Source organism: Dromiciops gliroides, chromosome 6 (assembly GCF_019393635.1).
Source record: "Dromiciops gliroides isolate mDroGli1 chromosome 6, mDroGli1.pri, whole genome shotgun sequence".
NCBI classification, from domain to species: domain Eukaryota; kingdom Metazoa; phylum Chordata; class Mammalia; order Microbiotheria; family Microbiotheriidae; genus Dromiciops; species Dromiciops gliroides.
The window spans coordinates 96,171,259-96,197,663 of NC_057866.1; the positions used below are offsets into that span (position 1 = coordinate 96,171,259).

General features: G+C 38.9%; 2 protein-coding genes across 2 annotated transcripts in view; both read left to right on the forward strand.

Annotated features, from left to right (window-relative positions):
* POLN (DNA polymerase nu) overlaps positions 1–26,405 on the forward strand; it is a 345,265-nt gene that overhangs the window by 297,663 nt on the left and 21,197 nt on the right. Inside the window, exon 22 of the mRNA XM_043972229.1 lies at positions 20,838–20,905. Coding sequence (XP_043828164.1) covers positions 20,838–20,905 — 68 coding nt within the window. The remainder of the gene's footprint in view (positions 1–20,837; positions 20,906–26,405) is intronic.
* Positions 17,935–18,626, forward strand: LOC122730818 (eukaryotic translation initiation factor 3 subunit K-like). The gene has a single exon (XM_043970270.1). It carries the CDS (start codon positions 17,935–17,937, stop codon positions 18,595–18,597), a length of 663 nt encoding a protein of 220 aa, XP_043826205.1. The 3' UTR covers positions 18,598–18,626.

Here is a 26,405-nt window from a genome sequence, read left to right on the forward strand (position 1 = left end):
TGACCCTGGGCAAGTCACTTAACCCCCATTGCCCCTCAAAAAAAAAGAAGTGCAGCCCCTCATTGATAGTTGAAGGGACCTAGACAAAGTTATATGGCTAACAAGTGTCAGGACTGAGATTTGAACCAAGGTTTTCTAACTCCAAATCCAACATCTTTCCACTATATTATGCTGTCTGATAAATGACTCAACTTCTCTCTAGGCCTCCATTGCCCCATTTGCAAAATAAGATAGTTGGACTAGATAATTTCTGAGGTCCCTTCTAACGCTAAGTATTATGACCCAATATAACTGGAAAAATAATGGCTTATATGTAAAATGGATTGTAGTTTGATACAGATTGGCTTGTCATATGACATGGTCCTGAAGTAGTTCACATGCAGTTTGGGAAATTTCTGCAGCATTCTGCATTGTCCAGGGCTTCCAGGAGAAATGGCAAAACTGGTCCCTATGTGCAGAGAGGATGCAGGCACTCAAAAGTTCTGAGAATCTTGCAAATAAATCTGTTTTAGATATCTTTATCACTCCTAACCACATGATCATCTTAGCTGGAAGCCTTCCCTTGTGAACTACAGACCTTTGTGGGGAAACAAGGCAGCCACAGCAGAGACAACACACAGCAGCTGTAGTTCTGGGAAATGTTTGGAACCATAACAGGAACATCTAGGATTTAGATATGCCTCAGACTGCAATTCACAGAAGTTGGAACAGACCTCTGGGGTAACCTGGTCTAATTCATACCTGCAAAGCAATTGATCTACTTCATCTCCCATCTGTGGTCATCTCCTGTAGCAGCTTGTTCCATTCCTGGAGAGCTCCAATTATTAGGAAGTCTTTCCCTTACATCGAGACAAAATCTGCCTCTTCAACACTTCTCTGCATTTCTCCTAGTTCTGTCCTCTGGGACCAAACAGAAAAGTCGTCTTCCCTATGATAGATCTTAAATGCTGAAGAGAACTATCATGTTGCCACAAAGTCTTGTCTTCTTCAAGCTGAACAACCCAGTTCAGACAAACACCACATGGAGAAAGTAATTCAAGAAAATGGCATCTTCATAGTGAAGTGAGAAGAACCAGAACACTGTACATAGTAACAGCAATATTGTACAGTGATCAACTGTGAAAGATTTAGCTATTCTGATCAATACAATGATCCAAGACAATTCCAAAGGACTTATTATGAAAAATGCTACCTCCAGAGAAGGAACTGAGTACTGATTAAACAGATTAAAGCATAGTTTTTTTATTTTCTTTTTTAAATTGCTTTATGGAAATAGTTAATATGGAAATATTTTGCATAATTTCAAATGTATAATTGATATTACATATCTTGCTTCCTCAATGAGTGAGGGAGGAAAGAGGGAGAATTCAGAACTCAAATTTTTAAAATTAATGTTAAAAATAAATGAATCATAAATTTTTAATTGAGAGGGGAGAAAATGGCATCTCTCAAGATGAGTTATCTCTCACAAATATTTATCACAAAACTGTGATAAGGAAACCTTAAAGATGGGGTGAAAACCATCTTGCAAAAGTTTCCACCAAATTCACTATATAGTCATGGTTGACATACACATTAAAATCCTGGCCAACCCCGATTACAACAGAAAGCATAATAGCCTAGAGATTTACCTAATGCAAGTCCCAGCTCATTTATTCTGTGGGCCACCTCCCCCCATTCTTTATCTGTCTTCAGACCCTTAACCAATAATAGGAAACTGAGTATCAGAAAAGTAAATTGGTCACTGGTCACCCAAGCTAAGTGTCAGAACCAGGACTAATATAACAGTTCAACTGATGGAGAGTTAACAGAGGTCACAGCGTCTAGTCAAAAGTATACTGGACTTGGTGTCAGAAGATCTGGTTGGAGGGGTAGGCTCTGCTACTTAGAAACTGTGATGGGGGGGGGGCAAGTCATTTCTACCTCTGGGCCTGAGTTTCCTCCGCTGTCAAATGAAAGAATTAAAAGGAAACATGAGAGGATTTGTATGAAGTGATGCAGAGCCAAGAAAGCAGAAACCAAGAGAACAACATGCAAAATTGCTATCCAGCTCTTTAAGGTTTACAAAGTACTTCACATGCATTATCCCATGTAATCATCACAACCCTTTAAGGTCAGTGCTATTAATAATCTTAATTTTACAGATGAAGGAAAGGAAGCTAAGGGAGGTCAGGGGACTTGCTAAGAAAGTGTCTGGGGCAGGATTTGAACTCAGTTCTTCTTGACTCCAAGTATAGCTCTCCATCCACTGTGTCATCTAGCCACCTAACAAAAGTGACTACAATACTAAAAAAACAACAACTCAGATTATTTGCAGTTGAATAATCTTGGTTCCAAAGAAACAAATGAATGATATGCATCCTTCTTCTCAACCAACTTAGTTGCTTTATTGGTCAGTTTTGTTTTGACTTTTTTTTCTTTATTATAAGGAAGGATTTGAGGAAGGGGTAGAGAGGCAGTGAGAAAATTGAGAAATGACCTTAAGTTCAAAACAAATATGCATGATTGTTTTTTTGGTGAGGCAATTGGGGTTAAGTGACTTGCCTAGGGTCACACAGCTAGTAAGTGTTAAGTGTCTGAGGCAGGATTTGAACTCAGGTACTCCTGAATCCAGAGCTGGTGCACTTTCTACTGCACCACCTACCTGCCCCAAAATATGCATGATTTTAATAGGGAAAAATAATAAAATGAAAAAAGTAGACTATATGGTCCCTGGACTCCCCTTTAGCCCTGACAGTCTGTGTTCTAGTGGTTCTAACCCATGCCCTGACTCTTGCAAACACCTGCTTTTTGTCACAGGAAAACCTGGCTGAGAGTGTGGCTTTTTTGTTGTTGTTGTTGAGTCGTTTCAGTCATGACCAACTCTCTGTGACCCCACTTGGAGTTTTCTTGTGCAAACCATCCCCACTCCCACCAGAGACAGAGTTCAGACTACACATTCTGTTAAATGGTAATGAACTAAAAAAAGTTAAAAAGAAAAATGGTAATGAACTGACCTCAGCTCAAGTCCCAGCTCTGATAAGTACCTGCTGTGAGGCCCTGGGCATGTGGCTTAGGCTCTCAGGTTCCCCTTCTTTAAAATAAATAGAATCTGTATACTATCTATCTCAGGGGGAAGTTGTAGGAAAAAACCAAGCAATTTTTAAAGTAGTATTGGGTTGTAAAAAAGACCAAAAAAATAATAAAAGAATGAGATGCTCTATAATAAGCACAGGTAACTGTGTCAGGACTGTCCAGGAGGGAAAATACAGCTAAGCAAGAGGCTTAAATATGTACTGCAGAGGTAGGTAGGCAGGGTCAAAACCAGGAAGCTGTCACAGAATTAATCAACAAAAATTTATTAAGTGCTTACTATGAACCAGGCACTCTGCTAAGCACAGGGGTTAAAAAGAAAAGCAAAAACATCCTTACCCTCCAGGAGTAAATAACTAGATACAAAATAAATACAGAGTAGATGGAAGATTGCCTTAGAGAGGAAGGCTTTAACAGCTAGAGGGACCTCAAAAGGCCAGGTGCTGGAAAGCAAAAGCTGAGGCTTAAAGGAAGTCAGGGATTGTAAGAGGCATTGTTATTGTTTGTCCTTCCTTCTGGAAGAGGAGCATGACATTGAGAGGTGATGTCATGACTTGCACTGAATTGGATTTAAGTGAGGGAAGGCAGTGCAAGGTCACCAACCTTACTCTCCTCCAGAGCCATCTGGGTCTAGTGGTAAGATATATATCAGGAAGACTGGAGATGGCCCTGAATGTTTAGGACAATTGGAGTTAAGTGACTTGCCCAGGGTCACACAGCTAGTAAGTGTCTGAGGTGAGATTTGAACTCAGGTTCTCTTGACTCCAGGGCCAGCATTCTATCCACTAGCTGCCCCTTGTAAGAGGCATACTTAAAAGAGGAGTGCATTCCTGTCATGATGCAAAGGCAAGGGGAAGAGAGCATTGTGTGGTCCAATTTAGATGGACCTTCAAATGCATGAGGGAAGCTAATGTGTAAGAAGACTCTTGGTCGTGAAGAACTTTAAAGGTCAAAACAAAGGACTTTATATTTTATCCTATCAGTGATAGGAAGCCACTAGTCTTTATTGAGTGGGGAGGTTGGGAAAGGGTTGGCATGATCAAACCAATGCTTGGGGAAATTCACTTTGGTAATTGAGTGGAAGATGGATTAGAGTGGGGAGGGAGGAGTCCAATTAGAACATTGTTGTAATTGTCTGAACAAGAAATGATGATTTGCCTGAATTAGGATGGTGGTTGTGTAAGTAGAATAAGGGGGTTGAATTCCAGAAATGTTATGGAAATAAAATTGACAAGATTTGGAAAGTGATTGGGACATTTGAGGTGAGAGTAAATAAATTAAGTAACATTGTCATCTTTATTAGATTGAATCACCTATCCATAAGCATTTTTTTTTTGGTGAGGCAACTGGAGTTAAGTGACTTGCCCAGGGTCACACAGCTAGTAAGTGTTAAGTGTCTGAGTCTGGATTTGAACTCGGGTCCTCCTGACTCCAGGGCCTGTGCTCTATCCACTGTGCCACCTAGCTGCCCCTATATCCATAAGCATTTAATATTTCTCCAATTACTTAGATTTGTGTCCATATAGTTTGTGTGTGTCTTGCAGGTAGACTTTCCAATTATTTTATGTTATCTGAAGTTATTTTAAATAGAATTTCTCTTTATCTTTCTGATGGATTTTGTTGGTAACATACAGAATGCTGGTTATTTGAGTGGATTTATTTTATATCCTACAACTTTGCTGAAATTGTTGTTTCAATTCATTTTTTAGTTGACTCTGTAGGGTACTTTAAGTAATTCCCCTTATCATCTAGAAAAAGTGATAATTCTGTATCCTCCTTGCCTATGCTTATTTCTTCAATTTCTTTTTCTTGTCATTGCTATAGCTAACATTCTAGCTCTATACTGAATAGTAATGATGATAATGGAAATCCTTGCTTTACCCCTTGGTTTTAATGAAAAAGCCTCTAGCTTATGCCCATTATAGATAATGCTGGCTCTTGGTTTTAGATAGATACTACTTATCATTTTAAGGAAAGCTCTGTTTATTCTTATTATGTCAGAAACTTTTTTCTACATCTATTAGTATATTATTATTTTTCTTGTTTTGTTATTAATATGGTCAGTTATGTATATAGTTTTCCTAGTATCAAATAAATTCTGTATTTCTTGTATAAATCCAGCTTGGTCATAATGAATAATCTTTGTGATATGTGACTATGATCTCCTTGATAATATTTTATTTTAAAATTTTACATTAATATTCATTAGGAATATGGTCTAATACCTTACTATGTTGTAAACTGTATGAAAGCAGGGACTGTTTAGCTCAGTTTTATGTCACTGGAGTACCTAACACATTGCTCTATATACAACAAATGCTAGATCATTTTTAAAAAGGAATATCGGTCTATGGTTTTCTTTCTCTATTTTGATTTGCCCTGGTTTGGCTTTCAAGGCTATTATTTCTGTCGCAGTAGAAGTTTGGTAGGACTACTTTTCCTATCTTTTCAAACAGATTAGACAGTATTAGAACTAATATTTTAAGTGTTTGGTAGGATTCACCAGTAAATCTATCTGATTCTGGGGGGATTTTCCCCCTTTGGAAATTCATTTTTTGGCTTCTTCAATTTCTTTTTTGTAAGATAACATTATTTAAGAACTCTATTTCCTGTTTTCTTAATCTAGGTAATTGATATTTTTATAAATATTTATCCATTTTATTTAGCTTATCAATTTTATTGATATATAGTTGAAAGAAATAGTTCCCAGTAATTTCTTTTATTTCACCTTCATTACTTGTGAATTTCTTTTTGATTGTTGACATTCAATATGGTTTTCTTGTCTTTTATTTAATCACATTAGCTAATGGCTTCTCTATGTAATTGAGTTGGTTCCCCCCCCCCCCAAAAAAAAGCCGTTTCTACTTTTATTTTTAGTTCAGTTTTAAAATTTAATTTGGTTCATCTATCCTTTGATTTGTAGGATTCCTGTTTTGGGTAATAATTTTTTTTTAATTTGTTGATTTTTCTAGAGTTTTTGTTCCATGTCCATTTTGTTAATCTGCTATTTCTCTTTTATTGATACAAGTGTTTAGAGTTTGACTTCATCTCATAAAGTTTTCTATGTTGGCTCATTATTGTCATTATAAGTGACTTGCCCAAGGTCACACAGCCAGTGTCAAGTGTCTGAATCCAGATTTGAACTCAGGTCCTCCTGAATCCAGGGCCAGTGCTTTATCCACTGCACCACCTAGCTGCCCCTCACTCCTTTATAATTATGAATGGCAAACTATATGTGATAATTATTTTGGCTTCTCAGTGTTTTAATTCCTTCTTTCTGACTTTCTTTTATTTGACCTGGGAGCTCCAGATTTTGTTTATACTAGTCCTTGGTATTTTCATTTTGGTGCTTATTTCAGGAGGTGACTAATGGATTCTTTCGATTTCTGCTACTGTGGGTTTCAACTCTACCATTATCATTATCATCATTCCTTTCCCCCTATGCAGTTTTCTTTTAAGATTTTTTCAAATATGATATCTAGGCTCTTTTCTGGTAATGGCTTTTAATAGTTTAATAATTCTTAAATTCTCTCTCCTCAATCTGTTTCCTAGGTCAGTTGTTTTAGCTATGAGATATCACCTCATATTTTCTTCTGTTTTTTCACTCTTGACTTTTTTGATATTTCATGGAGACATTAGCTTCTATTTGGTCAATTCTAATTTTCAGGAAATTATTCCAAACTATTCTCTTTTCATGTTTATGGAAAACATTCCAGAGCTCTCATTTCCCATTTTTTCCTCTTGGTTTTTAAAATAATTTTTAGCTCTTTTAAAAAAAAACACTCTTGCTTTATCTCTGCCTTGAATTCTGGTTGGAATTATGCCTCAGATGCATTTTCCTTTTAGTCTAGGCTTGGCACGAAGGGCCACCTTTTCCTCAGAAAGAGGGGTAAAGGAGAAGATTGATAAAAATGTAAAAGTATTGTTAGGTTTGGAGTGAGGGGAAAGGACACTCATGGTGGATTCTTCTGTTTTCCCAGTAAAGTTTAAAGTGAGGACATCTGCTCACAGGTAGATGTTAGAGGTAGTCTTTTCGGTTGGAGGAAAGAAAAGCAATGGCTGAGGGGAATAGGGCAGATTTGCTCAAGAAAGAATAACAGTTTTGTTCTGTAGCAGTGAGCGCTCTTTTGAGATTAGATAACATGAATCTGTACCAGACTCAGCAGAGTTCTGTGGCTTCCTTCAACATGCTCAGATCTGTAATATTAGTAGGAAAAGAAGAGTAATAATACAGGGCTGGGGATTATCAAACCATGAATACATATAGGACAAGGGAGGAAGGCTATTAAGAGTGTATAACTGTCTAGTTGAAGTGGTCAACTAAAAGGTCGAGACTGAAGAGAAGAAAATTAGTTCAGAGCAGAAATGATGAACCCCAGAGAAAAGGGAAGGATAGAGAGACTTCAGCCAGTAATGGGGAGGAAGAATAAATTTAAGAGTCATAAGGCAGGGGGAAAGGTTAATCAGTCAATAAACGGTTATTAAGTACTTAACTATGTTCTAGGCACTATGCTAAGCGCTAGGGATGCAAAGAAAGTCAAAAGACAGTCCCTGCTCTCTCACAGTCTAATTGTCAAAACAATGTGTAAAAAACTATATACAGGCAAACCCTATACAGGATAAATTTGAGATACTTAACAGAGGGAAGGCACTGGTATTAAGGGGAATTGGCTTCTTATAGAAGGTGGGATTTTAGCTGGGATTTGAAGGAAGCCAGGAGGCAGAGATAAGAAGGGAGAGAAATACAGGCATGGGGAACAGCTAGTGAAAATGCAGATGAGGGACATGAGTCCTGTTCTTGTTCGAGGAAAAGCAAGGAGGCAGAGAAAAAGGAATAACCTAGAGACCAGTAGATCACAGCAACAAGAATCTAAACTGAATCATATAGATAGATGGAGCGAGCCTCAAATAAGGAAACATTGTGACTAATGGTGGCATAACATTTAGAAATGTCAGACGGGGAACTCTCACTCACTGTGTTTAGGGTCATGAGAGAAGAATCACTCTCTACTATGAAGGGTGGCAAATGAAGCAATGTCTTCTAGAAAGAACCAGGTTTCCATGAGTTAAAGCAGATAGAAACAGTATGAAAAGAACAGGTCATGGATGAGGTAATAATTAAGCGAGGGTTTAAGGGTTCACAATGGAAAAGAAGGTCAGAGAAGGAAAGGGCCTAGGAAGTTATAGAATTGATCTAGGTAGTGACAAAAGTATGGGGAAAGGTAGCCAAAGTGGGGAGGGCTTCCATTCCCTGGAAACATAGATTCTGAATCACTGGGATTGGGGGAGCAGATGGTAGAAATGTGCTAGCCACAAGTACCAGTTGGTTAGAGACTAAATGATGGAGGACAGCCAAGGTGGTGTAGTGGATAGAGTGCCAGGATTGAAGATTTATCTTCCTGAGTTCAAATCTGGTCTCAGACACTTACTAGCTGTGTGACCCTGGAAAAGTCACTTAACCCTGTTTGCCTCAGTTTCCTCATCTATAAAATGAACTAGAGAAGGAAATCGCAAACCATTCCAGTATCTTTGCCAAGAAACCCCCAAATGGGGTCAAAAGTGAGTTGGACATGACTGAAAAACGACTGAACAACAAAATTCAGTTATGGGAGTTAGATTTTAGGAAGGACTTTAACAAATATGAAAGCAACCAAGGAGAGTGACCAGGAGACTATACTATACATGGCAAAGGACCACATGAAGGAATGGGGAATGTTCAGCCTGGAAGAGAGTAGAAGAGACTAGCAACAGGCACATTTAAGCCTGATATAAGGCAAATCTTCCCAACAATTAGAGCCGTCCAAAAGTGAAATAGGATGCCTTGTAAACTAGTGAGCTTCCCATTGCTGGCGATCTGCAAGTAGAGAATAGTTTGCCACTTGCCAGAATACTTGTCCAGTGGATACATGTTGGACTAAATGCTAGGTGGTCCCTTCCCACTTGAGATTCTGTGATTCTGTGCATGCTAAGTGGAGTAAAAGCAAGAGCTTGCAGCTCTGGGATTTGCAGGCTTCTCTCAAGCAGTGGAGAGGAAACTAATTCAGTGATTAATTTCCTTCCAGTGAAAATGATTAGTTTTTCTCCATCTGTTTTCAGCTTCTACAAACTGCTCTGATCTTTCTTCCATTTCTCCTTATTTCCTGTGCCCCAATTTTCAATTAGAAATATGCTAATCTGTTTCACTGGGCCTCTGGTTGTGATGTGTAAGTGACTAACAATTTGAACTCTATTCTTAGATCCTAGTCACAACAGCAGTTCTGAATTTCACAATGTAATTTCAAGAAGTGTGAAAGTCTCCTCCCCCAGCTATTTTTCCCAAATCTGTAAAAAGTCACAAGTCCCTATTCTGTTTGAACTGTTTGAAAAATAATTCACCTGGGAAGGCTGTGACATTATACAGAGATCACACCATAGGTTTTGAATGGGAAGTAAAAGAGTGAAGAACAGTCTGTTTCAGGCTTTTAAGAAGGAGATGACCACATAGATGGGCATGTGCTTTCGTTAGGGTTACAAGAGCCAAGCATTTGGCCATCATAGTACACAATCACAAGTTCTACAAGTCTGAACATGCTGACTAACTATAACTGTAACAAAAAAATGATAGATTTAAAATCACATGCATATTTCATTTTTCATATGTTATAACTGATTAACTATAGCAGGTAGTTAATAATAACTAAATAAAGCAATCAGAGCATAGATGATTTATTGGATAGGCATTGAAAAGAATGGGTCAGTGGACTCCCCGGTTAGTCCAAAGACCCTGAATACAGAATAAAGTTGATTTTTATACCCAAAAAACAATCAAATAAGATCAAAAAGTCTAATTAATTATGACAAAAACAATTAACCAGGAAATAAACTAGGGATACAAACTTAAGTCATCTAATTTCTAATTGGAGGAAAGTTTAGGGGCTTTCCAAGTTTGGAGGGGGAAAGAGTAAATTTCAGTCCTGTTGGGAGGGGGACAAGTAAGTTTCAGGGTACTCTCTTCATAAAATGAAAATATGTTGATTAATTACATCCACCTGCATGTATGAAACAATAGATGCCTTATGTAATTGAGTTTCCCATGGATGAATACCAGAAAAACAGCAAGATGGAGGAGAATACGTGTGGCAGCACAAGATGGGGTCAGTATTCAAAGATGGAATCTGATTGGTCCTTCTGGTTTTCATGCTAAACTAACTGCATTTTATACATGGTCTCATACTTGGTCCTCATTATCATAACCATGAAAGAGATCAGGAGGAGCAGATTTGAGTCTCAATATTAAGTCTACTTAGTAGCAGTATGATCTTGGGACAGTCACAATACCTCTCAGCCCAGTTTCCTCCTTTTTACAAAATGGTAATAGTATAAAAATATCACTCTCTCTCTCTCTCATGAAAATCAGCATAGAGATAGCAGACTCCCTTGAAATTGGGAAGACCTGAGTTCAAGTCCTGGCTCTTACTTGTAACAATATGACCATGGTCAAGTCACTTAATACCTTAGTGTGCCCCAAGCATTGATCTGCATTACTAGAAGGAATTTTCACATGGAAGGAGCCCCTTTGTTGAGGAAATAAGCAATCTGGATATCTCTTCCTACCTCAAAACAAAACAAAACTTAAACCTATCTTACAGAGTTGCTGTGGGGAAAGTGATTTGTAAACTGTAAAGTACTATATAATTCTATAACTCAATCAACAGGTACCTGTGATATGTCAGGCAATGTGCTTGGACTTAAGGATACAAAGCCAGAAATTAAATAGTCCCTGCCCTCAAGGAGCTTACATTCTATGGGAGGTAACAGCATGTTCACATGTAAGTTAATAATGGATTTATAGGGGGCAGCTAGATGGCGCAGTGGATAAAGCACCAGCCCTGGATTCAGGAGGACCTGAGTTCAAATCCGGACTCAGACACTTGCTAGCTGTGTGACCCTGGGCAAGTCACTTAACCCTCATTGCCCTGTAAAAAAAAAAACAAAACAGAAACAATAAGGGATTTATAAACAAAAATAAATACATTATGATCTGAGAGAAGAGTATTAACAACTGAGAGAATCAAGAAAAGCTTCCCATTGTGTCTTTCTCTGCCCCCTTCTGATGAAGAGTATAATCTAATTCAAAGCTAAACTGGGTTGCATGGGGGTCACAAAAAAGAAGACAACAGTAAAAGGTTATGTATACCTATTTTATATAGCTATATAACTGGTGTTAAGTAAAAATTTCTCAGATGAAAAGGAGTCACGAGTGGGAAAAGTTTAAGAAACCCTGATCTATTCACCAACTGATCTGTTTTTTGAAGATGAAGATCTTGCTTGAATGACCTATTCTAGCCTTTCTCATTCCCAAACTAGATTTTGACTACATTCTTGCTTAATGTCCCCACAACACTATGTGCAATGCTATCCCCTAAAGTCCTTCTCTGTTGCCTTGTTGTAAAATGGAGGTGACCTTGAAGTCTCTTCTAAGGGAATATAAGCTCTGTAGATCCCACCAAGTGGGGAAGACTTTTAGTACAGGCCTGGTAATCCACTATATGTCAAAGGAGAACTAGCCTGACTCAAAACAAAAGCTCATCACCAAAAGGAAGTATAAGTCTGACCACAGCAGCTCATGAAGACTTTCCCCTAAGGTGTAGTGGGGCTACATGCAGCCTGCATCAGTGGAGAAAGTGTCCATACTCATGAAAAAGACATCACTCCTGGAAGTACTGAAATGTCTGCTAGGCCAGAAGAATACATGTATGTGATTGTGAGTTGTTGTTATGATTAGTAACAATAGTTTCCTAAGATCTTAGGATTTATGAGAAAGACTTTAAAGATCATTTAGTTCAGCTGCCTAATTTTACAGAGGAAGGAACTACCATGTGATGATGTGTTCGAGCTTAGAAAACCTGTTCTAACATTATGTCCTATAAACCATATGATACCGATTTTAAATCCCAAACTCTCACTTATTACTGAAGGATTCAATGGCAACAAAAATATTAACTCTCACTTATATAACAAGCTAATAGTGCCTTCCTTACAAAAGGGATGTGAAATAGGCAAGTATTATTACCCCATGTACCTGTAAGATGAAATGGCAATCTGGGGTTACCTACAATGTAAAAAGTATAAAAAAGGGAGTGCGAAAAATTTTTACAAGTATGCAAAATCAAGCAACCTTGATTCTGATGATCATTAGGACCCTAGACTATTAGTCAGCTAATTCTACCATCTTTGTTATATCCTAGATTCTTATTGAGGAGTATAGTTCATTTAGTGTCTAGCTTGGCCCTCATACTTATTTCTTCCTCTGTCTTCTCTTTGTTTGGCTTCATTTTTCAATCTTCTCTCAATATCATAATTTAAACTTGTAGTTTAAATTAGATGAATAAATAGTAAACATTATTGACATGTAATATAGGCTACACGGTCCATTTGATCTCCATATTCAGCCATTCTGAACCAGAAAACCCTTTTATACTGGAAAACCCTTTCATAAATAAATAAATAAGTGTGTATGCATATATATATATATATACGTATATGTGTTTGTGTATATGTATCAATGTATGTGTGTATGTGTGTGCATATCCCTGCTTTTCAGTGTCCCAGTCCTATAATGGAATCAGAATTAAAAGCTACGCTAAAGTTCAATGTCTTTTAAGAGACCTCACATTTTGTGAAATGTTAGCTGGGCAAAGTCAATTAACAGAGATTAAAGTCCTTTGAAAAAGCTTCAATGATCACACCTATATGAGCAGTTAGGACCTACAGACCCCTTAAGACTTAGCATCTTTGTTCTCCTAGAGTCTCAGAACATCACTCTAGGGCCTACTCAAGCTCCTTCCTGTCTATGGAAACCTCAGCAATGAAATGGGGCATCAGACAAAATGCCCCCCAAACCAACGCCATAACAGCACAACTCCTGACTGTTCTGAATTGAACCTCTATAGCAGCACAGAAACAGATTCTCTCAGCTACAATCATTCCTCTCACTCTCTCAGCTCCTATCTTTCTCTTGACCTTTCAAAAATTCTATTCATAGTGCTGCATCTGAAATCATCCCCCTTTTTCCATTGTCCACATTTGCTCAAGGGCAGATGAAATTATGTCAGGAGGGGCAGAGGGGCTAGAATTCCCCCATTGCCTCCATTTTTAATACATACAAATTAATACACAACTTGTGATAGAATCAGGGACTTTGAGGCCTGGAAGTGACTTTAAAGGGCACCTAGTCCAATCCTTCAGTGACTTGGAGATGTTAAGTACCAGGCCTAAGGTCACATATAGGTCAGACAGCAGGACATAGACTCATTCCCAGGTCTCCCAATTCCAAGTCCAATGTTTTTTCCTTGTATCAAAAGACTCTATGCTTGTCTGCTTCCTTGTGTTCTTTTAAAAAAAGATTTTAAATCAATCATGGTTATTTTTTATGGGATAGAATAGTGTAGTGGAAAGAGGACTGGACAAAACTATTTGATACTGCTTTAAAAAATAGAAAAGTTGATCAGGAAAATAGCTTAGAAACATAGCATACAGAAGCAAATGAACGTAGCAGGATAATATTCAAGAAACCCAAAGACCCCAACTGCTGGGGTAAGGATTCACTGTTTGATAAAACCTGCTGGGAAAATGTGAAAGCAGTCTAACAAAATTAGGTTTAGACCAAGATCTCACATTATAAAACACAATAAGCTCCAATGGATACATGGCCTAGATATAAAAAGTCATTTAAATTAGAGAAGCAGGGGAGAAATGCTTTTTGTAACTATGGACAGAGTAAGATTTCAACTCTAGACAAGGAATAGAGAGGATCATAGAAGATAAAAATGGACAATTTTGATTGCATAAAATTTAAAATGTTTTGCACAAACAAAATCAATGCAGTTAAAATTAGAATGGAAATAAGTAACTAGAAAAAAGTCTTTGCTGCAGGTTTCTATGATAAAAGTCTCATTTCCAAGATGTATAAGGAACTGATTTAAATATATAAGAATGAGAGAGGTTCCCCAATAGATAAATATCAAAGGATATAAACAGGCAATTCTCAAAGGAAGAGATTCAAATGATTAACAGTCATATGAAAAAATGCTCCAAATCACTAATAATTAGAGAGATGCAAATTAAAACAACTCTGAAGTTTTACCTCTCATCTATCAGATTGGAAAAGATGGCAAAAAGGAAAATGACAATTGTAGTGGCTACAGGAAAACAGCTGTGAATTGGTGGGGCTGTGAATAGGTCCATCCATTCCTGAAAGCATGGCCCAAAAGGCACTATATTTTTCATACACTTTAACCATCTGTACACTGTTAGGCCTATACCCCAAACAGATCTAAGAGAAGGGAAAAGGGGAAATGACCTCTTTGTACAAAAATATTTTATAGCAGTTCTTTTTAGAGTGGCAGAGAAAAAGTTGTGTCATATTATTGTGATAGAATACTATTGTGCTAGGAGAAGCAAGGTGGCACAGTGGATAAAGCACAGGCCCTGGATTCAGGAGCACCTGAGTTCAAATCCATCTTCAGACACTTGACACTTACTAGCTGCGTGACCCTGGGCAGGTCTCTTAACCCTCATTGCACCACCAAAAAAAAAAAAAAAAGAATACGATTGTGCTATACGAAATAATGAGGTGGATGGTTTCAAAAAAACCTGGGAAGACTCATACAAAGTGAAGTAAACAGAACCAGGAAAATATTGCATACAGTAACAGCAGTATTATAAGGGTGATCAACTCTGAAAAACTTAACTACTCTGATCAAGACAATTCCAAAGGACTCATGATGAAAACAGCTATTCACCTCCAGAGTGAGAACTGATGAACTCTCAATGAAAATTAAAGCATACTTTTTAAACTTTATTTTTCCTGTGCATGTGTGTGTGTTCCTTTGCAACATGGCTAATATAGAAATATGTTTTTATGACTTCATGTGCATAATTGATATTATATTGCTTGTCTTCTCAAGGGATGAGGAAGAGGGAGGGAGAGGAAGATAATTTGGAACTCAGAATTTTAAAAAATGAATGTTAAAAATGTTCATGTAATTAAGAAACAAAAATATTTTTAAAAGAAAGAGGAAAAAGATTCACATATACAAAAATATTTACAGCAGCTTTTTTGTTTATTTTATCAAAAAACTAGAAGCAAAGGAGATGCCCATCAATTGGGAATAGCTAAACAAATAATGTTCTATGAATATAATATAATGGAATAATATTGTATCATTAGAAATTACAAAAGGTATAGTTTCAGAGAAACCTGAGAATATTTGTATGAGCCTGGTGTACACTGAAGTGAATAGAAACCAGACAACAGTTTATATTGTAACAACAACATTGTTAATAAAAACAACTTTGAAAGATTTAAGATTTCTGATCAATCCAATGACCAACCATAGCTCCAGTAGTTCAATAAAACATGGTACCCATCTCCTGATAGAGTGGTGATGGATTCAAGGAGAAAAAAAGAGATACATTTTTTGGGCATAGAAAACATGAATTTTGCTTAACTATGTTTGTTTATTACAAGGATTGTATTTTCCCCTTTTTATTGGTAAAGGGGGATTTGTAGTAAAGGAAATCATGGTATTGTTGCTAGAAAGAAAAGATGGGGGAAAGGTCAATGAAGTACTTTTTAAAGTGTGCAGAATACAGAAGGAAGTTCATAGGGAAACACAGATTTCATGACAACTTCAAAATTAATGTGTTTATATGTGTTATTATATATTTTTAAGAACAAGCTATACATCACAAAAATGGTTAAGAACCCCTTGACAGACACAATCACTCCAAAAAACATCCAAATAATGCCATAGGAAAATGCCCGGAGCAGCAAAACTCACAGAAGAACGTGCTGAAATCATCTTCTAACCAAGAACGGCTTGGAAGATCAGAAGGAAGGAGCTGCTGTGCTGATACAGGAGTGGGGCCCAACCCCACAGTCACCCTGACACAGATCCAGTCCCAGGAAGGCCTCACCAGAGAAGGAGATCCCCAGAGCCTCTGAATCAGCTGAAGCACCAGTGTTGTCTGGAACTAAGCTCACAGTCTGGTGAGTGGGCTGAGCCCTGGGCAGGGGAGAGACTACAGGGGTCTATGCTGGTGCTAAGGCAGAACTTGGATGTTTTCACCCCTGCTGAGAACCAGGAGGTAGGCTTGAGTAGCCGTGGCTCAGGTGGAGGAGGGGCACAGGCTCATCAGAACTAACAACCACAACACACAAAGCTGGTTGGTCTGGGGTCATCTAGGACCAGGAAACAGGCCAGGCAAGTGAAGAACCTGATTCTCCTTAAATCATACCACCTGGGACTTCGTTAGTTTGGGATACTGCAGCCTGGAAACAGTGCCCCACTTTAAGGAGCTAAAAGTCAAGTAAAAGAAAGGCAAGATGAGCAGACAGAGAAAGGTGAGGACCATAGAAAGTTTCTTCAGTAACAAGGAAGACCTAGGTGAACCCTCAGAGGAAGATGTCAACATCAGGGCCCCTATATCTAAAGCTTCCAAGAAAAATACGAATTGGTCTCAGGTCATAGAGGCACTCAAAAAGAACTTTGAAGATAAAGTTAGAGAGGTAGAGGAAAAAATGGAAAGAGAAATGAGGGTGATGCAGGAAAGACATGAGAAAAAAGTCAACAGCTTGAAAAGCCAAATGGAAAAGCTCTCTGATGAAAATAATTACCTGAGAATTAGGATTGAACAAATGGAAGCCAGTGACTTTATGAGAAACCAAGACACAATAAATCAAATCCAAATGAATAAAAAAAATAGAGGGCAATGTGAAATATCTTCTGGGAAAAACTGTTGACCTGGAAAATATGTCCAGGAGAGATAATTTGAAAATTATTGGTCTACCTGAAAACCATGATCAAGGAAAGAGCTTAGACACCATCTTCCAAGATATTCTCAGGGAAAACTGCCCTGAAATTCTTGAAGCAGAAGCTAAAATAGAAATTGAAAGAATTCACTGATCACCTCCAGAAAGAGATCCCAAAAGGAAAACTCCTAGAAATATTATAGCCAAATTCCAGAGCTCTCAGGTCAAGGAGGAAATATTGCAAGCTGCCAAAAAGAAAGAATTCAAGTACTGTGGAGCCCCAGTCAGAATAGCACAAGATCGGGGCAGCTAGTTGGCACAGTGGATAGAGCACTGGCCCTGGAGGCAGGAGGACCTGAGTTCAAACCTGGCCTCAAACACTTGACACTTACTAGCTGTGTGACCCTGGGAAAGTCACTTAACCCCAATTGCCTCACAAAAAAAAAAAAACAGAATAGCACAAGATCTAGCAGTTTCTACATTAAAGGACCTGAGGACATGGAATATGATATTCCAAAGAGCAAAGGAATTAGGATTACAACCAAGAATCACATATCAAGCAAAACTCAGCATAATCTTTCAAAGGAAACAATGGGACTTCAATGAAAAAGAGGACTTTCAGGTATTTGTGATGAATGGAAAATTTGACTTTCTTTTTTTGTTTTTTGGGTTTTTTTGCGGGGCAATGGGGGCAAGTCACTTAACCCTCACTGCCCCTCAAAAAAAAAAGAATAGGTAGGTAGAGAATGTAAATATCATTATTCTCACTTAACAGATAAGAAAACTGGGCTCAAAGTAGCTAAAAAGCTTCACAGCTACCGAGTCCCTATCCTCAAGGAGTTTCTAATATGGGGAGAAGGGGGACTGAAGCAGAGTTAATCAAATACATAAAGAACTAGAATACAAATTACAAAGTGGATGAAGTAGATTGTCCAAACTATGTCATAATGGAAACCAGAAAATAGGATGGAGATCAGGTAAGAAACATTTCATGGCCCCTTCCGGTTCCTGTTGTGGCTCCAGACCCAGCCTTGGCTTGGGCGTCTGCTTGCAATAAGGAGGAGGACATGGCGCTGTTCGAGCAGATGTGCGCCAACGTGGCCAAGTTGCTCAAGGACATCGACAGGTACAATCCTGAGAACCTAACCACCCTGGAGCGCTATGTGGACACCCAGGCCAAGGAAAACGCCTATGACCTAGAAGCCAACCTGGCCGTGCTCAAGCTATACCAGTTCAACCTGACCTTCTTCCAGACCACAGTGACAGCCCAAATTCTGCTGAAGGCCCTCACTAACTTCCCCCACACAGACTTCACCTTGTGCAAGTGCATGATCAACCAGGCTCATCAAAAAGAGCAGCCCATCAAGCAGATCCTGTACTTGGGGGACTTGCTGGAGACTTGTCACTTCCAGGCTTTCTGGCATGCCCTGGATGAGAACATGGATCTCCTTCTCCTCAATGGCATCACAGGCTTTGAAGACTCCATCCGAAAATTTATCTGCCATGTTGTGGGCATCACGTATCAACACATTGATCGCTGGCTGCTGGCTGAGATGCCGGGAGATCTTTCAGACAGCCAGCTGAAAGTATGGATGAGCAAATACGGCTGGAGTTCCAATGAAGCAGGACAGGTGTTCATCTGCAGCCAGGAGGAGAGCATTAAGCCCAAAAACATCGTGGAAAAGATTGACTTTGAGAGTGTTTCCAGCATCATGGCCTCCTCCCAGTAACTCCTGCCTAATGTGTCCTTTTTTCTGTGTCTCCTTTTCCCTTATGTACTCCCAGCTTCTTAAATAAAAGCCCTTTACTTCCTGAAAAAAAAAAAGAAAGAAATGTTTCATGTTAGCAGTGGAAGGAACCAGTAGGGAGAGAATTGATCTTGACATCAAGAACTGAATTTCTAGTCCTAGCCCTGAAACTTCCCAGCTGTGGGACCTTGGAAGGTCCCTTTTTTTTTTTTTTCTCTGAGCCTCAGTTAGTGTTCTATAAACTGTGGATGACCTTTCTGCCAGGACTGCTATATAAAATAGAAAATCCTACATAAATAAGTTACTATTATTATTAATCCAATTCCATCATTTTGCTCCATAGCCAAAGAAATGTTAATAGAAATAATTTATTGGAGAACCAGGCATGAAGAGCCCTCAAGTGTTCAAATAATTGCCAGGAAATTAGAAATAGTTTGCCTCATTATCTTCCTCCGCTATTTCCTGAATCTCTCTGGAATAAAGAAGTGGCCCTTCTCCTTACCAAGGCAAATCGTTCTACCTGTACTCTTAATCCTATCCCGTGTTCTAGCAGCAGCTTGTCCCACTACCATCCCTATCTTCAGTCTCTCTCTATCTAATGACTGCTTCCCTATGGCTTCCAGACATGCCTAGATCTCTTTCATCCATGAAGTACATTCATTTCATCTGACTGTTCCCACTAGTTATCATCCTATATCTCTCCTCCATATCCTGACTAAACTCCTTGAGGACACTGTCCATAACTGGTGTTTCCACTGCTACTCTTCTAACTCTCTTCTAAACCCTGTGCAGTCTGACTTTCTATATCATTATTCAACTAAAACTGCTCTCTCCAGAATTACCAATGATTTCTAATTGCCAATATAAATTACCTTTTCTCAGTCCTCATCCTTCTTGACTTCTCTGAAACTTCTAATACTTTCAATTTTCCTATCTCTTGGATGCTTTCTTTTCTAGTTTTTGTGGTGCTGCTCTCCCCTAGTTTTCCTCCCCCCACCCCAATCCCCATCTGATGGCTCTTCCTCAGTCTCCTTTGCTGGATCTTCATCCAGGTCACATCCATTAACCATTGATATCCCCCAAGGCTCTGTCTTGGGCCTTCTTTTCTTCCTCTATACTAAATTGCTTGGTGATCTCATTAGCTCCCAAGGGTCATACTATCATCTCCATGCAATGACTATCTATATATCCAACCCAGACCTCTCTGCTGAATTCTAGTCTTATATCATCAACTGCCTTTTGAACATCTCAAACTGGATATCATAGACATCTCAAATTCAATATGTGCAAAAAAGAACTCAATATCTCTCCTTTACACCCCCCCAAATAAAATTCTTTTCCTCTTCAGAGTTTTTCTATTACTATCCAGGGTAAGTACCATTCTCTTAGTCATCTAAGCTCACAACCCCAGTGTCATACTTGATTCCTCATTTGTACTCACCCCACATAACTGTTATGTCATCAAGTTCTGTCATTTCTGCCTTTACAACATCTCTAGTAAACTTTCTCCTCTTTCCACCCACGTAACCTCTACCCTGTGTGGGCCATTACCACATCTCTGATAGACCACTGCAATAGCCTTTTAGTTCATCCCCTTACTTCAAATCCCTAACCACTCCAATCCTTCCTCCATGTAGCTGCCAAGGTGATTTTTCCAAAGTATTGATGTAACTATGTTATCCTCCTCAGTTAGCTCCAGTGGATACTTGTTATCTTCAGGATCAAATATTAAATCCTCTGTTTGACTTTTAAAGCTCTTCATGAAGTAACCTCTTCCTAAATTTTTCATTCAAACACTTTATTATCTTCCATGAGACCTTCAGTCAAGCAATATTGACTTTCTATGTTATTCAAGTTAAGTTCACAAGCATTTATTAAGTGCCTACTATGTAGGTTTTTTTAATATATCATATCATAAACACATATAAATTCTTTGCTTATGACTGCCAAATTAGAGGCACTATGGAGTAGATAATATAGGGTTTAATTTGGAGTCAGGGGGATCTGGGTTCAAATCCTGTCCAACATTTAATAGTTGTGCAGTCCTGGATAAGTTATTTAATTCCTTTGTGCCCTAGGCAACTCCCTAAAATAGATCTATAAATCAATATGGTTGTGATCTGCTATGGTATAAGGTGTATAAATTACAGATTTTTCCCATTTGCTTGCCAAGAGAATGCAGTGAATAAGACATCAAGCATATTTCTTCCTTCCTTTTTTAGATTACTCGCCCAAATTCATGATGAACTGCTGTTTGAAGTGGAGGACTCACAAATTCCTGAATTTGCAGGTGACCTTAAATGTTACAGTAAAGCATAAGATATTTTAAGATATTTTATTTTTTCCCAATTGCATGTAAAAATGGTTTTTAGCATTCATTTCTTTTTAATTTTGAGTTCCAAATTCTCTCTCTTCCTCTCTCCCCTAGCCTCTCCCTGAGATAGTAAGCAATTTGATATTGGTTATACATGTGCAATCATGCAAAATATATTTGCATATTCATTATATTGCAAAAGAAAACACAAAAACCAAAGAAAGTGAAAAAGAACATTTTTCATCATGAGTCCTATGGAATTGTCTTGGATCATGTATTGCTGAGAATAATAGCTAAGTCATTCATAGTTGACCATCATACAATATTGCTGTTACTATGTACAATGTTCTCTTGGTTCTGCTTCACTCTGTACCCATTCATGTAAGTCTTCCCAGGTTTTTCTGAAATCAGCCTGCTCATAGCACAATAATAGTTCATTATAATCATATACCACAACCTGTTCTAGCTACTTTTATGAAAAAGTTCAATATGACTTATGGGTAAATAAAACCCTATAGTCTTCCACTACTAGAGGTAGAAGGAAACTTACAGTTCATTTAGGCCAACTTTGTTATTTTACTTATGAGGAAATGAAGCATGACAAGAAAGCTCTGACAATAGAACCCCCAAGTCATTGGATCAGAGATCTGGGTAGAACCTTTGAATAGATGATCTCAAAATAAACCTGGAAGGGACCTCCAGGACCATCTAGTCCAACCCCTTCATTTTACAGTGAGGAAACTAAGGCTCATGGAGAAGGGATTATGTCTAAGGCCACATAGCAAACCAGTAAGTGGCAGATGAGGTCTTCTAATTCCCAAGCGAGTGTTCTTTGTCTGATATGATGAAACTTGGATGAGAGATCAGATCTTGCTGAGTTTCTCTTCAGTGCCTGCTCTCCACTCTTACCACCTCTTGCCTCAGGCTTGCAGTCCAATTGTCCCCATACTCTCACTTCTCCCAGGCTTGTAGTGATTAATGTGTCTCCACTGAGTCATCATGTCTAAGCCCCAATAAACTAATGCCAGGAATGGTGTTAGGAATTGAATATGTTCCCCTCTTCACACACCCCAAAAGAGAAGCCACAATATTTAACTCCAAAGAAATAATCACTAATAGAAAAATGTTATACATCAGTGATAAGGGAAACATTTTAGGGAAGGGAAGCCTTCCTGACACTCCTCAGTCATTCCACATAATATAGCTTCCTACTCCACCTACAAATGAGACAGACCACATCTTACATTTAACCAAGAAAATCATTGCATAGCTCTTCTATGGAGGATTTATGGGCAAACATGGTTAGCAGATACATAGGCTTAGAAGACCAACATGGATCGCTTGGAGATTTTTTCAAAGTATCCAAGTTAACATCTAAATCACAGCCAGAAACAGCATTTTTTTCCAACCTGTCCCAGCACAAGGTAAAAACATAACCACAGACAGGATGTCCAACATTCAGGTAGGTCAAATGGGTTTTAGCCAGCTCTGTTGTATCTGTCCCCACAGATCTTCCCCTCCTAAGAACAGATCACTCAGCATGTGAGAGACAAGGCTTCATTTCCCCCTTGACATTTCCTCTTCTATAAAATGAAGGGGTTGATTGGAGGATCTCTGAAGGTCCCTTTCAAATTTAATAGTCTACAAATCTAAATCATGTTTCCTTTATGAACCTGAGTTCCCTCAACTGTAAAATGAGATAATAATAATACCTACTTCTCTCCCAGGGCTGTTGTGAGGAAAGCAGTTTGCAGATATGAGAGTGCTATCAAAATGTGAGTTTTTGCCATTATAAATGTGAATTATGAGAAAAACAGACCCTAGGCCTGATGATAGAAGGTCAGAGGGCACATGAGCACACTGCCCTAAACATAGGGGATGATGGGCTTAGGGTTATACATGCCCATTCCGACTAGGTGCAGCATTAATGGTGTTCTCTAGTGCCAATCACTAGCATTTAACTCCAAGGCTTTCTATGTGAATGTTCCATTAGGTACCACTTTTCAGGAATGTGGTAGAGAGATTAATGTTCAGATAGAAGTTGAATTATATGCCTTCTGTGGTCCCACCTACCTCTGATTCCAAATTGGAGAGAGCCCTGACCTGGGAGGCCAGAAGGCCTGGTTTTGAGCACCAGCTTTTACACTAACTTGCTGTGTAAACCCAGGGAAGTTCCTTCCATTCTCAGGTCTTCCTCTGTCCATTGCAAGTGTTGAACTAGACAATTCTAACTTGAGTGCTCCTCATCTTAGTTATCTTGTACTCCTCCCAACTCCAAAAAGCTGTCAGATCCTGTTGGTTCTATTGCCCAATCTCACTTGCATCTGATTTATCTTGTCCACTCCTTCTGCCATCACCCTAATTCAGGCCCTTATCACTTTCCCCTTGGATTACTTTAATAGTTTTTTATTTTAGGGGGGGACGGAACCAAGATGGCAGAGAAAAGTCAGCAAGCTGCCTGAGCTCTCCTTCAGTTCCCTCAAAAAGAACATTAAATCAAGCCTCTAAACAGATTCTGAAACTACAGAACCTACAAAAAGACAGAGACACGATCTTCCAACATGAGATAATTTAGAAGACTTCAGGAAAGGTTGGTCTCACTAAGGCAAAAGGGAGGTGCAGAGCACCAGAGCACAGTGTGGAGGGGGTGGGGCAAGTCAGCAGGAAGTTCTAGTCCACAGCTGAGCAACTGAGGCCCCTTGATCCTGGCTCAGCAAGCTGGTGGTGCAGCAAGCCAGTGGTGAGATCCACTAGCACCAGCTGAGAGGACAGGCTGCCAGCTAGAGGGCCACCCACAGGACAGGCATGACCAGGCCTGGCCATCCCAGCACGCCGGGAGCAAGCGCAGGGAGCAAGCCCAGGGCAGTGAGAAATCTACAAGCTATAGAAGCCTCAGAGTAGAAAGCCAGTGACACAGCCCCTATACCCCAGCACAAGAAGCTTGAAACAGGGATCCTGGTGCCCCTGGAGCAGACCTCAACTTTAAAAAGAAAAATAAGTACAATATGAGTAAGAAACAAAAAAGAGCTCTTACCATTGAGAGCTTCTGTGTCGACAGGGAAAAGCTAAACACAAACTCAGATGAGGACAATACTCTCAAATAGCCTATATGTGAAGCCCCAAGAGGGAAGACGAATTGGTCTCGAGACCAAAAACCCTTCTTGGAAGAGCTTAAAAAGGATTTTTAAAATCCATTGAGTTGAGAGAAGTAGAAGAAAAAATGGGGAGAGAAATGAAAGCAACACAAGAAAATTATGAAAAAAGAATCATCAGCTTGGAAAAGGAAGCACAAAGATTGAATGAAGAAAACAGTTCCTTAAAAATTTCATTTGGCCAAATGCAAAAGGAGGCGCATAATCTAACTGAAGGAAACAATGCCTTAAAAATTTGAATTGGACAGTTGGAAGCTAATGACTCCATGAGACACCAGGAATCAGTCAAACAGAATCAAAAGAATGAAAAAAATAGAAGAAAATGTCATTGGAAAGACAACTGACGGGGCAGCTAGGTGGCGCAGGGGCAGCTAGGTGGCGCAGTGGATAGAGCACTGGCCTTGGAGTCAGGAGTACCTGAGTTCAAATCCAGCCTCAGACACTTAACACTTACTAGCTGTGTGACCTTGGGCAAGTCACTTAACCCTAATTGCCTCACTAAAAAAAAAAAAAAGAAAGAAAGGAAAGACAACTGACCTGGAAAATAGATCCAGGAGAGACAATTTGAGAATTATTGGACTGCCTGAAAGCCATGATCAGAAAAAGAGTCTAGACACCATATTCCAGGAAATTATCAAGGAGAACTGCCCTGATATTATAGAATTAGAGGATAAAATCATCATTGAAAGAATCCACAGATCACCTCCTGAAAGAGTTTTTTATTTTAATTTTTATTCTCATTTCCACATTCTTACCATTTTTCTACCTCCTCCTCCACCTATTAAGAAAGCAAGAAATATGATGCCCATTATACATATACAATCATATAAAATATATCTGCACATTAGCCATGTTCCCCCCCCCAAAAAAAAAAGGAAAAAAATATGTTTAATTGACAGTCTGAGTCCATCAGTTTTCTATCTTGAGGTGGATAGCATTTTACATCATGAGTCCTTTGGAACTGTGGTTGGTCATTCACTGTGTTGATCAGAATTACTAAGTCTTTCCCCATTGATTATCTTCACAATATTACTATTGCTATGTAGATTGTTCTCCTGATTCTGCTTACTTCACTTTGCACCAGTTCATAAAGGTCTTCCCAGGTTTTTCTGAAACCATCCCCTTTGTCATTTGTTATAGCATAATAGTATTTCTTCACATTTATAATAGTTTCCTAATTAGACTCCCCGATGCCAGTATTTCCTGTCTTCTGATCTATCCTTGATACTGTGAGAAAATAATAAGATTGGTCTCCCTGGCACACAGATATGGTCAGATCACTTCATTTTAAAACCTTCAATATCTACCAAATAAGGATCAGACTCCTAAGCCCGGAGGAGATGCCATATGGGGATGCTCCTTCCAGCCTCTCATACATAAACTATTCAATAGGCAACCTAGACTCCTTGCCCTCTCCCACACAGGGTCCACACCTTCCTGCCTTAGCACCTTTGCTTCCTGCAACATTCCACATCTCTATGGTACAGTAGAGTGAAAAAGAGGCCTAGATTTGGAACCCAAAACCCAGCTTTAAATTCCATATCAACTACTTAAATGAGTGGGTGACCTGGGGCAAATTGCTCAACCTCTCTAGGACTCATCTAATAATAGCTAATACCTAACATTTATAAACTGCTGTGAAGGTTTGCAAAGTGCTTTACAAATATCTCTTTAGCCTCACTACCCTCATAGGTGCTATTATTACTATTCCCATGTTACAGATGAGGAAACAGGCAAACAGAGGTAAGTGACTTGCCCAACGTCACACAGCTAGTAAGTGTCTGAGGCCAGATTTGAACACAGGAAGAAGAGTCTTCCTGATTCCAAGACCAGCGTTCTATCCACTGTATCACCTAGCTGCCTCATATTCCTCATCTATTCAATGAGAAGGTTGAATTCAGTGTTCTTTAAGGTCCCTCCTAGTGCTAACACATTTGATTCTAAATACTACCTCTTCTGTGAAATTATTACTAATCCTCACAGTTGGAAGTGATTTTTCCTCACCCAATCTCTCATCCTTCATTATATTTTTCTTGTGTACATACTCTATATTATAGTTATCTGCATGTATCTTATTTGCATAAGTTACATTCCTGTTCTTTACCTTAAATATCCATTGTGTCAGGGACTATGTCTTTCTCTATCATACCTTGTCCAGCATCAAACAAAGGGCCTTACACATAGTAGGTTCTGAAAAAAAAAAGTTTATTGAATAAATGAAGCAAAGAATGAACAAATGCAATCTTCTGACTCAGTGAGTTCTTCCCCCTAATTAAGAGGTCATGGGGTCATGAATTCCTTTGGAGGCTGACCTTCACCTTCTA

Bases quoted from the DNA above. Each gene is read 5' to 3' on its own strand.
- LOC122730818 (XM_043970270.1), top strand. From the start codon at position 17,935: ATGGCGCTGTTCGAGCAGATGTGCGCCAACGTGGCCAAGTTGCTCAAG.